This window comes from Megalops cyprinoides, chromosome 3, assembly GCF_013368585.1.
Source record: "Megalops cyprinoides isolate fMegCyp1 chromosome 3, fMegCyp1.pri, whole genome shotgun sequence".
Taxonomy (NCBI): Eukaryota; Metazoa; Chordata; class Actinopteri; order Elopiformes; family Megalopidae; genus Megalops; species Megalops cyprinoides.
Window position 1 is genome coordinate 19,250,837 of NC_050585.1, and position 13,469 is coordinate 19,264,305.

Genomic DNA, 13,469 nt, shown 5'->3' on the forward strand with positions numbered 1-13,469 from the left:
AGCTGCTCCACCAGGCAGATCCAGTGCAATCTAGGCAGCTGGCCCTGGATCTAGGACAGACCCAACCCAACCGGTAGTTCACTCACTCACTCATTGTCCACTCAGGTAATGTGTCATGCCAGCGTTTCCCAAACCTCCCCTGGAGGACCACTTGTCCTGCATGTTTTAGATGCTGATTTAAATGATTCGTTTGTTATTAAGCAGCTTCAGGTGTTCATAACAAGTTGATCATTTGAATCAGCTCTGTTGGAGCAGGGAGAGGTCTAAAACATGCAGGACAAGTGGTCCTCCAGGAGAGGTTTGGGAGACGCTGTATCATGCCATTCTGGGTTTCTCAACCAAGGAACAGGGGTGGGTGGGGGGAGGAGTGGATTGATTGAGCCACCGACAGAATTAAAAGAGGCACACACCCCCAGCTGGGAACCATTTCACGGTAGCCGGGGGCCGGCCACAACTGTGGCGACAGGAGACCAGGGCGGCCGAGAAATTCGAGCAGAATGCACAAGAGCAGGATATGCATCACTTTCGTAGGCTGAGTAGATCACGTGTGAGATAACGGGGAAAATATGACTGGAAAAAAAAAACATCATTTCTGGCCAGTACTGCAGCAGCCCTGCAGGAACCACTGAGCAGTGTATAGGCTTCTTTCTGTTGCCTAGTACACACATTACGATCCCTGCTCTTGATGTAGCCGTTTTGTAAGCTTTTAACAAGTTTTCCATGACACCTCACCTACGCACCTTAGACAGTGTAGTGTGCCAATCCTGACATTAACTTGAGTGTCAGGCGCCTTGATAGGCAGATTCCTGCTCAGTGCTGGGTTTCAACTGCAGCGAGGGACTGCCATTAACTAATGACAAAAGTCACCATTCGATAATCTATTTTCTAGCTGAGTAGCAAGCAGTATAAGAGTTGGGCGATCAGAAAGGTATAACACAAAAGATGTGGATATTGAGGTGAGAATATCCATGGGAAAGAACTGTTCGAGGAGCAGTTTATTTATTTGCGGCAAGATGGTTTATTGAATCTGTCCGGAAACACCCAGCTGGCAGTAAGAGCTGGGAAGAAACAGAATGTAGCTTGACTGAATGGTGGTGACTTAGTTGCATGTGCTAGCGTTATGGTAGGTGCTTTATAACCCTCTAGGGCAGCATCAGCGCCTGGAGGGCAGCACTGTATGTCTCTGTATTTGCTGAAAGACATACACTTCCAAGTGCCCGATTCCAAAACTTCTGTAGCGTGCCAGTAACGACCCTCCCGATTCTGTAGCAGCACTCGTGTCAAACACCTGTCAGGCCAACTCCCAGCATGCTCGCTTGCAGGTTTCCACCAATCGTAATATGTGTACTTGGCTTACAGCTCTGTGGCCGATTTTTTGCCTCCAGCTGCTCTCCAGTTCTTCCCCGCCCATGCCACCTCTCACTCAGTGACCAAATCACGCGTCACAATACGTCTCCACGGAGACTGCAGCCAGAAGAGCGGAGAGGGTGGATGGGCAGGATGGTCATGTGTCCACATTTTCTCCAGTAGCAGCACAGGTAGGCACATACATATTTCAAATGCATTCCATAGATTGGCTGTCTCCAGCCAGCCTGGGGCTAGGTCTTGTTGCTTTGAGTGACAGGCACTTGGACACCTTTCTGCCCGGTTGCTGTGGGATTGGAGACAGAGACAGATGGGAAATGTAGTTACAAACAGTACCTTGGCTGCTGTTGCACAAGCAGAGACAACTACATATACAACCATGCAACAAGCTGGGCAATAATTATTCAAAAACCTTTCACCATAAAAGAGACTAAGATGGCTGAAATTAAAAGCCAAGAAAGGTTTGCTTGCAGAAACTGAACATTGGCATCACACAGGGAGAGCTGCAAAGAGCTTCTGAGGTTCTCTGAGGTTTCCAAGAACCTCACTCCATGAAAAGTTAATCTGGAAACACAGGTTTGGTAATAAGGTGAACTGGTGGTAGTTTTACGGAGAACCAGCCCTGGTGTTCTTTACGCGTTACTCATTTTCATTTTGGACTGAAACGCTGTCTGTGTGCAGGGATCAGGTGCAACTCACCCAGTCTGTACTTCTCTTTGGCATCTGCCCGCTCCTTTGCGTCGAAGTACCAGACCGTGATGGCGTAGCTGTCACACACGAGAGAGTGTGCATAGATTAGGGAGAGTCCCCACACCCAGTTATTTCAACAAACAAGTGAAAACTGCCTTTTTTCTCAAAAAGACCAGTTTGACCAGGAAAGAGGATGCATTTTTAGTTTGACTGCAAGGTATTCGTTTTGTGCAAAGCTACATTACATTACTGCACTATATTTTTGACTTATCTTTGACTCAACAAAAAGCTAATTCTGTTCGTATTCCTGCTTCAGGCTGGATCAATACTATTTGACATTTATGGCACTCACAGCACATGTGGATGACGGAGGGGGTGGGAGTGCGACAGTGAGAGGAACACAGTGTATACTTGGGAGTTAGTGTGCGAGTCAGTGTGTGTGTGTGTGTGTGTGTGTGTGTGTGTGTGTGTGTGTGTGTGTGTGTGTGTGTCTATTTGTGTCTGTGAGTGTGCTTGCGCATGGGTCTGCTGTGTGTGTGTGCGCATGTGTGTCTGCACATGTGCGTGTATTCTCACCCTATTCTCTCATCTTTAATGCTAAAAGCAGATGGCGGGGATGTCTGTGGTGGGACAGGGTAGGATGGGGTTAAGGCAGGATGAGGACAGCACAGGGGCGTGTGTTTATTCCGGCATCTCCCCCCCAAAACGGACGCGAACACTGCAGCCGAGACCGCCTGCATGCAGGAAGAGAGAGCTTCCTGTGCCGCACCGAACCACACTCAGCATCCCCCCCCCCTTAAAGTGCAGACACCCCCCGCCGTCTCTCATCTAAGCCATTAAAACACTGAGTCTTCTTTGTGTAAACAACACTACATCACTGGAAGTTATGTATCAATTTCTTAACAAACCAAAAAAAAAATTAAATGCCAGTTACTCTTCAGAAATTCTACCCTCTCCTTCAGATGCAGTGCATAAAGTCGAGCACAAATTCAGAAACATGCTTTGCTGGCACGGAACTGCAATGACAGCTCACTAATTTTCCATCTCTCTGTGCGGGACTCAGTGGGAGGGAGGCTGACTGGGTCAAAGGTTGCAGAGGCATGTGCTGTGTTTTGCTGTGTCTTGGGGTGAGGGATGCCAAGCCCACTGGCTCAGCTCGTAGGCTGGGAGCCGAGATGAGCGCACTGTCACATGAAAGTGTCACAAGTAGGGGGGGGCCATGTTCACTTCAGTTACTTGTAACTCGGTTTTTCCACATACACGCTTTTTAAACGAGTAATAAAATCTTGTCCGTTCTAGTAATGGGAGTGGCTGACAGACTGCGACTTCTGCTGACTGGCAGGGTGAGGCAATCTGCAGATTCCCCTGTCCTTTCTGGCGTTTTCTATCCCCGATCCCACAGGTGCAAGTGTCGTAGCCCGGGGAAAGCGAGCGGTCATACGCGGTGACTCACCGTGTGGTGTACGCAGGCCTGACCTCGTGGGGGTTCCTGCGGTCTGACCAGAAGATCAGCAGCCGGTTGAAGAGCGGCTCGATGTTAGCGACCACCGCCCGACCCTCAGGGTAGATTTGCAGCAGGCCGCCGTGGACCTGAGGAGGGGGGCGGCAGCAGCACAGACACGGTCAGTCTCAGTGGACCACAACACACACGGTCACACACGGTCAGGTCAGCTCAACGGTCACTCTCACAGCAGTAAACCAGGAGGTGTGATTTGGGGGCAGGCGGGGAGCACCTCGGCTGATCGCACAGCGGTCAGGTAAAGCACAGTCAGAGGGCGCGCGCGTACCTTAACGTCCCAGTTCTTGTTGAGATAGTAGATGCATGTGATGCAGCGCCCGTCACCATTGGGGTTGTCCACATGGCGCACGTACCCCGTTCCGTTGCCAGGGTAACAGGCCACCATCGCCTGAGGAAGGGGGGGTGGAGGGGGGGAGAGGATAATCTTTATCTTTTTATTATTCTGCCACACTTGAATCTGAACCCATCCTAGGTGTTTAACTGTAAATTAGCCAGCCTTCCCCTGTGCTGGGCTTGCAATCAAACTCCCTCTGCGTCAAATGCAAGAGGAGCGCTAACGTTCCCCTAATGCCCCCACCCCGTGCGCTATAAAAAGCTCAGAGGTAACGTGTCAGAACACAGGCCATCCCACTCTGTGGTGTTTTTATTCCCAGCCGTTTCCTTCCTGTCGTCATTAAGACGGGCTGCTTGCTGGCGGAGCTGCTGGTTAATGCGCAGTCTGACATTCCCAAGCCTAAAGCTTCCTGTACCGGGCTGTGGGAAAGTGAGCTGGGAAAACCTGCCTTCTACAGTACACACGCAAAGGTCCCCACACACACACACACACACACACACACACACACAGACACACAGACACACAGACACACACACACACACACACACAGACACACAGACACACACACACACAGACACACACACACACAGACACACACACACACAGACACACACACACACACACACACACACACACACACACACACACAGACACACAGACACACACACACACACAGACACACACACACACACTAGCACAAATGCACACATCCTGCACACACACATACACAAATGCACACATCCTACACACATCTACAAAAGCACAAACATACACACACACGAGCACAAATGCACACATCCTGAACACACACACACACAAAGGTGATATCACATCAGTGTGGAGTTAATTCATCAGTGAGGAATCCTAGAGCCTCCCTGCAGAGCTCTTCCCTACCCTGCCCTTCACCCCAATGCTAGGCCCGGCTTTCTCCAAGAGTTCCTGTGCAGCTAGGTCCACCCCCAACAATGGGACCTCCATTCTCTCCCATTCTTATCTTTTGGACTGGTACACAAGATACCAGACACATTGGCTGCAAGAGGTAACATAAGAAGCCATACCTTTATATATAGTTTTTAATGTATTTGTTCTTGGGGGGGGGGGGGGGTGTTTCCAAGGAGAGAATGCCTCATCCCCCATCTCCTAAACACCCATCTCTCCCTCCCTCCGTATCACAGTGATGTAGAGAAGCGGTGCTCAAGACACAACTGAACCTATCAATCGACAGCTACCTTCTCTAAACCCCAGGGAAGGGCACCAGAAGAAAGGAGCAGTAGTTCCAGCAAACGCTAGAAGCTGGAATCTTAAAGATCGCTGTCTTAGCAGCACAGCTCTCTTCTCTCTCATACTGACTGACATCCTTCAGGAAACCGTCGCTTGTCCCTTGACCCCAGCAATCCAGCAAAACCATGCACGTCCTGACTTGCCATGTTTATACATGTTTTTTTTTTCTCCTTCCTTTTATCACAGCGATGATCAGCGATTTGCTGTTAATCTACAGAGTGAAGCGGTGACCTGCATTCATTGCCTAATCCATTGACGTAAGGGGAGGTCCCAAAGGAGCCGTAGCACAACAGAAGAGAGGAAGAGGGACCAGAACGTTCGCCGAGACCATCCGCAGTCGCTGTGCACATGGCTGTGAGGGAAAACCAGCGTCTGCGCTGTGCTGCTTTTTGTGTTCAGGTCTGGGCAGAAAGGCAGAGCTGTGAATAAATTAATTTCCTCCGTTTCTTCACGGACCTGTAGTGCGTGATTGCTGCCTCTGCCGTGTCTGCCTGAGCTCCACAGGCAGGACCGGCGTCTCTGCTTCCTTCTGCTTTCCTCTCCCTGGCCAGCCACTCTCCCTCCTCCAGCGTCTCTTCCCTCCAATCGCTCATCCGCCTCTCTCGTCCATCACCTTCCTCCTCCCTCTGTTCTGCACCAGCTCTTCCTCCCTCGCACACAGGGAAAAGACGTACACCTCAAAGCACGTGTGGCTGTGATACCTGCCTCTGCTGGACCTGCAGTCTAGTATGTGCAGCAGGCAAGGCATTTTGATGTCACTTCCTTTTTGAGGGGTATTCTGATCCAGCAAGCCCTACTGGTGCCGGAGGGGTGTGTAATTAAAGGTCAGTAGGTTCTTGGGAGCCTGTTTATGAGTACCCACCCAACAGGGGGCACAGGGGAACAGAGATATGCTTCTCTCTTACCCAATGTGGTGCAGGGCTTGTGTCCCTCTCTCAGCCAATCATCTGCAAAGGGCTAAGAGATTTTTCTGCTCTCTTAGTCAATCAGGGCACAGAGGCTCAAAGATATTACTCTCTATCAGCCAATCCTCCAACTGTCTCTAAAGCTTACAATGATATAGTTCAAGTGCTCTCCTCAGCTAATCCCTGGATCAATACTCCCAATTTCAAGGGCTTCTGGCTTTCACCCTCTCTGTGCTTTTAATGTCCTTCCTTGAAAAAGTGGAGATATGAAAGTCCCTGTGAAATCAGCTAGGCTGTGGAGACTTCAGACACCAGAAGTGAAAAACGGATTCATAAAACCGTCCCATAATTCCTACAACAGCATCTTTGCACAGCGACCTCACAATGTAAATCAATCTCACTCGCATACACCAGATACTGCATTCCAAAACCAATCACAGTGGCCCAGTCATAGGCGACTCATTACTACACTTTGCATCTTGACCCTACAAATGTCAATAATGTTTCAAATAACAGATCTTCTGTGTACTACACATCACCTGTACCACAGAAATCTACCACAGGAAGCAATCTACAGCTGCAAGCACTCACTTTCTATTCCATTTCTGTAGGGAGCGCAACTTGCACTTTAAAATCTTTTGGTAGTGCAGTCAGGTGCAGATTCAGAAGGAAGAAAAACAGCTGTCTGATGCCATCTAATGTCAACTCCCCACACATCCAGAGGAAACACTGCGTGTGAGTGCGCGCGTGTGTGTGTGTGTTTGTGTGAATGCGTGTGTCTGTGTATAAGCGTGAGCGTGAAACGTGGCCTTACTGCCGGTAAACCCCGTGACTCATCTCCCCGCAGACACGCAGTTGCGAAAGCTCAGTTTGCAGCCTGGCCTGTGCTCTCCCTGTGCTCTGTGAGAACAGCTCCACCAGCACCGATTCACAGCCGCAGCACAGCAGTGTTCACAAGCAGCGCACCCGGGACTGGAACACAGTTTTCAGAACTAGAGTCCGAGGCAGTAAAACTCCTGCCATATCACTGCCCGCACTTCAATACACTGCATTATTTACATGCTTAGCAGACGCCGGTGCGTTAACGGAGTGCGTTATCCGCTTACGCAGCTGGATGTCTGCCTGGGCGATACGGATTGAGTGCCTCGCTCGAGGGTACAACCTGGGGATCGAAGCAGAAGCCCTGCTCTGAAATGCCACGCCCAACTGCTGCTGAGGCCGAGCGAGACGCCCAGTGACGGAGGGTGATGAGGGAGACAGCAGGCACGGATCACCGCTGCTGCCGCCAGCTACGCTTCTCCCAGAGGCAGGTCTCCCACGCCCGCTCTGGAGGCGGTTCCCAGGACGGCTGTGGTGGAAATGTCACAGAAAGTTTAGCTCACGGCAGAGCAGAGAGCAGATTGGTCTCTTCCTGAGGAACTGGCCAACCATGAAGAAAATGGATGAAAAGGGAGTCGGTGGAATGTGGTTGGCACTCTCTTTTCATTGGCTACTGCACACCCCCTGGTTTTTAAATGTTCTTCTCCTGCAATAGGCCTCAGTTTGTCAAGAACACTTCAAATGGTCTATGCTCTGTTTGGCTAAAGGTTTGAGGAAAGGAACCCTTTGAGTAGTAAACAATGTATTTCATGTTCAACTGTAAAAAAAAAAAAAAAAAAAAAAAAAAAACTTTGGACTTTTTGTTTGACAGAACAAAGCGGCTCAAAAAAATGCATGACGCAAGCTTTTCTGTGGCATCAAACTCTTAGGACTGGTGTGAAACAACTGGCTCTGCTATGTTCTGTTACCAGGGAAACCACAAGCAAAATATTTTGGCAGACAAGCAAGCAAGGAGCTGATAAGGCAGTTCTGGGTGGGTGCGGGATTCGGGGGGGTGTGTACAGCAAAACACCGTGGACACAGAAAAAGAGGGTGTTTTAAGAAAGTGAGTCTGAAGTCTGTGAGACGCTGCTGTGCTCCTGCAGTGCTTTTTATCTTGATACCTCCCTCAGCCAGCTGATGCTGGACCCATCTCTGCTTCTTACAAGCATGTCAGTGACCCTCGGTCTCTGGGCGCACACACATCACGCCACCCTCACTCTCTACAGCTGGCAACACCCTTCACAGACCAAGAGACAGAACGATATGTCCCTGTGAACTCGCTGTCCTCAGATGAACCGCCGTTTTCGCCCTGAGCCAGTGTTTGGCGGCCCCTATGATGCTACTCCAAGCGGCACCAAGAAGGCTGAGATCCTGGGCACTGTCTGTCAATGAACGACAACCTCTTTGACATAAGGAACAACTGTTAAGCCCTCCAATGAGTTTTAGTCAATGGAGCAACAGAAGAACACACGAAGGATGATGCAGGACCCTCTTAGGTTGGCGTTTCCACACAAACACAGGCCCTGCCATAAGAACATAGGTAGTTTAATGATGAGAACAAACCATTCAGCCAAATTAGGCTCATCACTCTGCCCGTAGTTTAAGGTATATCTACAGTACCAGCGTGTCAAGCCTGGTGTTGAGCACTCCAAGGTTCTCTGCTAACACTATGAATCCTGGTAAGCTATTCCATGCATTTATGGCTCTGACAAAAAAAGTCGAAAGGGCAAAGGCCTCCTCCACCCCAGGACCAGAAACCCCACCCAGAAACCCAAGAGTGGAGGGGTTTCCTTTCTAACTTTTTTCCCCTCTGATCTGTAAAACCACTGTGGGCTGCACAGCTGTACTTCTGGACATCTATGCTTGTAGTAACTGTCACATGGTACTGCCCGTTTCTGCCTTGGTCAAAACTAGCTTCAGAAAATTAACCTATAGTATCACATACATGCTTGACAGAAAGTGCAATGTCAAACTTCATCTGATACGGTGCTGCGGAAATTCTTAGCGGGACAGAGTTGAAGGTCAGACTGCGATTGTTTAAACAGGAGGGTGCATGAAAAGTAGCCACCCACACAGCGAAATGGCACTGCTGCACCTACTCTTCCAGAGAGGTCAATGACCAAATTTGCCATTACAGACAGACACCATGGGGGAAAAACTATTGACAGGAAATCAAGAATGGACCTGACAGGTAGGGAAACAGAATGACAGACTAAGTGTGTTTTCTTAAAGCATAAAAACCCCTACACACTAAGCTGACTACATGTGACTGCATGATCGCCAATCAGACCAGAGCACAGAAATCCCTTTTGCCATGTATGACCTGTGTTCCAAACTGAGCGGCTTTTTCGGTTCAAAAAAAAAAAAAAAAAAACAATCACATTACATTATAATCAATGGCGTCACCATGCAACTGATGCAAACATTTGAACTGATACAACAAGAATGTCTTCATAGACCATTAACTCTTTAAAAGCTCCATTTTCCTCTATTTAGAATGTATTCCGAAGGGACCTGACTGTCCCGAGAAGAACATTTAACGTTGTTAGGGATCAGGCTTTGAGGCGAGGCAAACAGACAGACACAGAGAAGTGCACGCACACATACGCAGACAAACACACATGCTCACGCGCTCACATGCAAACACATGCGCACAGCTCGCCTGAGCAGGAGGAAGAATGCACTGTTTGTGCGCAGGAGAGATACTGAGATTGAAAGCTCCGTCTTCAAAGCCTGTGGGACACTGATCCTGAGGACTGATACAAACAGCCTTTCTCTCACAGAAAAACACCGACCAAACCTCCAACAGCAGGTAGGGGAAGGGGAGGCATGCACAGTGAGGACAACCACCTCAGCGGGACAGGAGAATCAAAATGTTCCTCGAAACTTAAGCAGCTTCTGGTGTCCTGAGATGAACTCACACTGTCCACAGCATTATTAAAGAAAGGAATGAGGAGGGAAAAAAAAAGGCAATTCGACAAACCGCCGTTTGTCAACTCAGCACGACCTCCACATCCGAACCGAGGAAAACTGCCAACAGATTGAATGACTGAAAATGAAACTGGTTCTAGGAACTGCTTCTTCAGCACGGGACTCATGTGACGTGTGCCCGTCCCACCCTGTCCCCTCTCCCCTCCCACCCTCCAGACCCTCCCGCTCACCTTGGTGCGGCCATTAATGACGTAGTCGCCCAGCTGTCCGTTGGTGGCGCTGAACATGACCGCCTGGTCGATGTGGGCCATGAGCGCCCCGATGCCCACGCAGCCGGGCTCCTGGCCCTCCACCCAGGCGATTTGGTCGCCGCGTATGTTGCGCGAGGGGATGGTCCTCTGGCTGACCAGCTGACCGCCGCGGAACTTCCCGCTCTGGCTCAGCGTCTCCACTTCTCCGAGCACGCGCTCCGCCAGCTCCGCCTGCAGGAAGCTGTCCTTCACGCAGATACCATAGTGCCGCATGCAGGGGATGATGTACTGCTGGGCGATACGCTCGGGGGACCACTCTGTGGTGAGGGCCGGGGCGGGGGTGGCGGGGGTCTCCACGGGCGATGCGCTCAGCCGCTGCCCTGGGGTCGGGCTCGCTGCCGGCTGGCTTTCGCCGTGGCCGTTGTGGTTGATTCTGCGGTTGCTGGCGTGCGTGCCGTGGTTCCTGTCCTGGCTGTCGTCCGCCAGCACCAGCTCCTTCCTGATTTTAGTGTCTGGATTGTGATCGCCGCTCTCCGCCCTCCTCCTTTTGCAGTCGTGGGGCAGAGGCTCGGCCGGTCCGTGGGCCGACCCCGCGATCCCCGCTGACGCCAGTGAGTCCGAGTCGCCGTTCTCGCCGCACCTCCGCCGCAGGTGCTGCAGCTGCCTGAAGTGCGCCTCGCCGTTCGCCCGCCTCACCAGGAGCACGCTGCTGCCGTGCGCCGCTCTGTCTCCGCTCTCTGGCGGCCGCGGCCTCTTGAAGTGCGCCGTGACGCCGTTTGGCGTCTCGGCCGCGCCGCTCATCTGCGGGTGGCCGTTGGGCGTCTGTGCCAAGCCGCTGCTGCAGCTGCCCTCGATGGTGAGGGCGGGCGAGGCCTCCCCGCCGTTCTGCAGCGGCAGCCCGGTCTTCACCTGTTTCTCCACCGCCTTAATCCCTGGGGAGACCGTTTTAGAGGCCAGGTCGGCCAGCAGCTCCGCCGCCGTGGCGGTGCCCGCTGGCGGGCCGCAGAACCCGTTCAGTCCCATGCTCTGCTGTGGCTGCAGGTCCGGGCCTCGGACGTTGTCTCTGAGCCGGACTTTATCCGGCAAGGAGGAGAAGCTCTGGGGTCCGTCAGAAGAGCTCTCACTTAAAAGGTCCGTGCATTGAGAGCTCTCCATTTCATCTCGTTGAGTCCTAGATGCGCACGTAGCTCACATCCTGCCCCCATGTCGCAGAGAATCCTGCTCTAAAAAGGGAGTACGCGGCGTTCCTGTCGGAGGAGTGAACTGAGAGGTTAGTGAAAGCCCTGGAGAGTTTCATATTAAAAAAATGGCTTCCCCGTCAGACTGTCTGTCTGTCTGTCTCCTCATGCAGGGTCTTCCTTCACACTGCCGGTCCGCTCTTGTCCAGTCTTCCATTCGACTTCGACTTTAAGATCTGTGCCCTGGGAATACAAAACAAACAAAACAAAAAAAAAAACTATCAATGAGGGGAGGTTAAACGTTCTCCATGGAAGCAACCTTCTGTGATGCTGTAACTGAAATGGGATAAGGTAGCACTTGTGGTTAAGGCTGGAGTGTTCCTCAGGTGGTATGTTGAAGTGACTACAAATCTGGCACAGTTTACAAATCTCATTAAGTTGGTAATAACGGATGAAGAAGAAAACGCGAAAGAGCGGGCAGGTCAACGACGCTCCGGTACGTTGATGACAGGCGCTCACTCATAGACCGGCCTCTTTACTTCCACGGCTGTAACACTTCAGCGTCTCTTGTTGAAATCTTACAGATATATTATTGACATTCACGCATCCCTAGAAGTGGAATTTGATTGTTACCTGGAATGTGCGACACATTTAACAAAAACATGAGCCTAATTATTACCTTGCTAATGGTGCCTTTAGAGTAGTCTGGGAGCTAAAATGAAAATAACAGTTCCGATGACACTGAAAACGAATTTTACGTTTTAGCCATGTTATTCCAATATTTAATTCGCGTGGAATACAGGCATCGCTAGGTAACAATGTAACTAGCTGGGTCAGATTTCCAAAGGCTGTAGGCTGTACAGTGTACTGACGCTGGCAAGCTAGCTGGGTAGCTAGAGCAGTCAAGATGCGTTAAATGGAGACTGAACATTATGACGTTAGATATTGCAGCTAGCGAGCCAGACAAGAAAAGCATAAATATCTATCTAGCAAGTTAGTCTTCTATCTTCCACAAGGCTTGAAATGTGTCTGTCTGTCTATTGCAGCAACACAACTTACATTAGCTTACTGTCTGGGTATTCCTTGACAACATTCCAAATTCTAGACCAAAGACCAGGAGTAACTAGCCATCTAGTTTTCCACCTAAAGTTAGCCACCATAAAGCAAATGCGACTACAGAACAAATTGATCCACCGTGTTCCAACCTAGATTGCTATATTTTAACGTAATCATTATTTTAGTAGGTAGCTATGGCTAGATTACGCTGAAGCCCTATGTGATTGTGGAATTATGCTGCAAGACAACTGCACAAAAGTTAGGACATCGACTGTCTAACTACAAATTGTTCTCCTAGCTATATTTACAAAATACACTGAACGGCCATATATCGAGAAATATGCAATATGAAATATGCATCTTACCCAGGAATGAGGCAGATACTACCACCTTGCTAGTTGGCTAACTAGCTAGCGCTACGTGACCGGCTGCGAGTACAGATATGATTTCCGGGATAGTCTTTCTCAAATCTAATACAACGTTTAAATTATCGTTTGCGGTGGAAACTGTTCCAATTTCTAAATGGCTATTGCTTGTTATATATACAATCAGCAGTGAGTGATCAATATAAGCTGGAGTCCCCGCTGCCCCGGACAACGTACGTGTATTTCAGCTTACCTTAAATCCCCCCGAAAACGGCTCGCCCAAGCATCTCTCTCACTCGCTCCATGAACGGCTCTGTCAATTACACGTGCGCACACTCACGTCACGTGACAGACTGAATCGCTTCAAAAACCATTCACTGGCCACTGTTCTCAGTCATATAGCTGTATCACTATTTGCATCTCTGTTAAATTATAGTAATTTATTTAATAGATTTATAATCTATTATACAGAGGCTGTGATTGTGCTGCCCAAAATGATATTTTTTTTGTCGCTCACTGCACTGAAAGTGTAGTATACGGTGTTAGATGTCGGTTATTGACGCAGAAAAAATGTCCTGGAATGCCCCCCCACCCAATGAGGCGGCGTGTGTGATAAAAGCAAACGGGAGGGCGATTGTTTCCTTTAAAAACTGGGAATATCTGACCGAAATTTGAAAATAAGTTTGCTACCAAAGTAGTTATTTAACGTAATAAGAGAAAAAAAAAAAAGGAA

At 49.8% G+C, this 13,469-nt stretch overlaps 1 protein-coding gene across 1 annotated transcript; it reads right to left on the minus strand.

The window, feature by feature from the left end:
* Positions 1–307: 307 nt before the first annotated feature.
* On the minus strand, positions 308–13,054 carry LOC118775464 (prolyl hydroxylase EGLN2-like). Its single transcript, XM_036525401.1, has 6 exons — positions 12,990–13,054; positions 10,117–11,558; positions 3,843–3,962; positions 3,509–3,645; positions 2,065–2,132; positions 308–1,651 (listed from the first exon to the last, which is right to left on the minus strand). The coding sequence occupies exons 2-6, from the start codon at positions 11,290–11,292 to the stop codon at positions 1,599–1,601; spliced, it is 1,554 nt and encodes a 517-aa protein (XP_036381294.1). The 5' UTR covers positions 11,293–11,558; positions 12,990–13,054; the 3' UTR covers positions 308–1,598.
* Positions 13,055–13,469: the final 415 nt, after the last annotated feature.

Bases quoted from the DNA above. Each gene is read 5' to 3' on its own strand.
- LOC118775464 (XM_036525401.1), bottom strand. From the start codon at position 11,292: ATGGAGAGCTCTCAATGCACGGACCTTTTAAGTGAGAGCTCTTCTGAC. The intron at 2,133-3,508 runs GTGAGTCACCGC...CGTGTGTGACAG, and splicing joins AGGCCTGCGTACACCACACG to CTACGCCATCACGGTCTGGT. The intron at 1,652-2,064 runs GTGAGTTGCACC...CCAATCCCACAG, and splicing joins CAAAGAGAAGTACAGACTGG to CAACCGGGCAGAAAGGTGTC.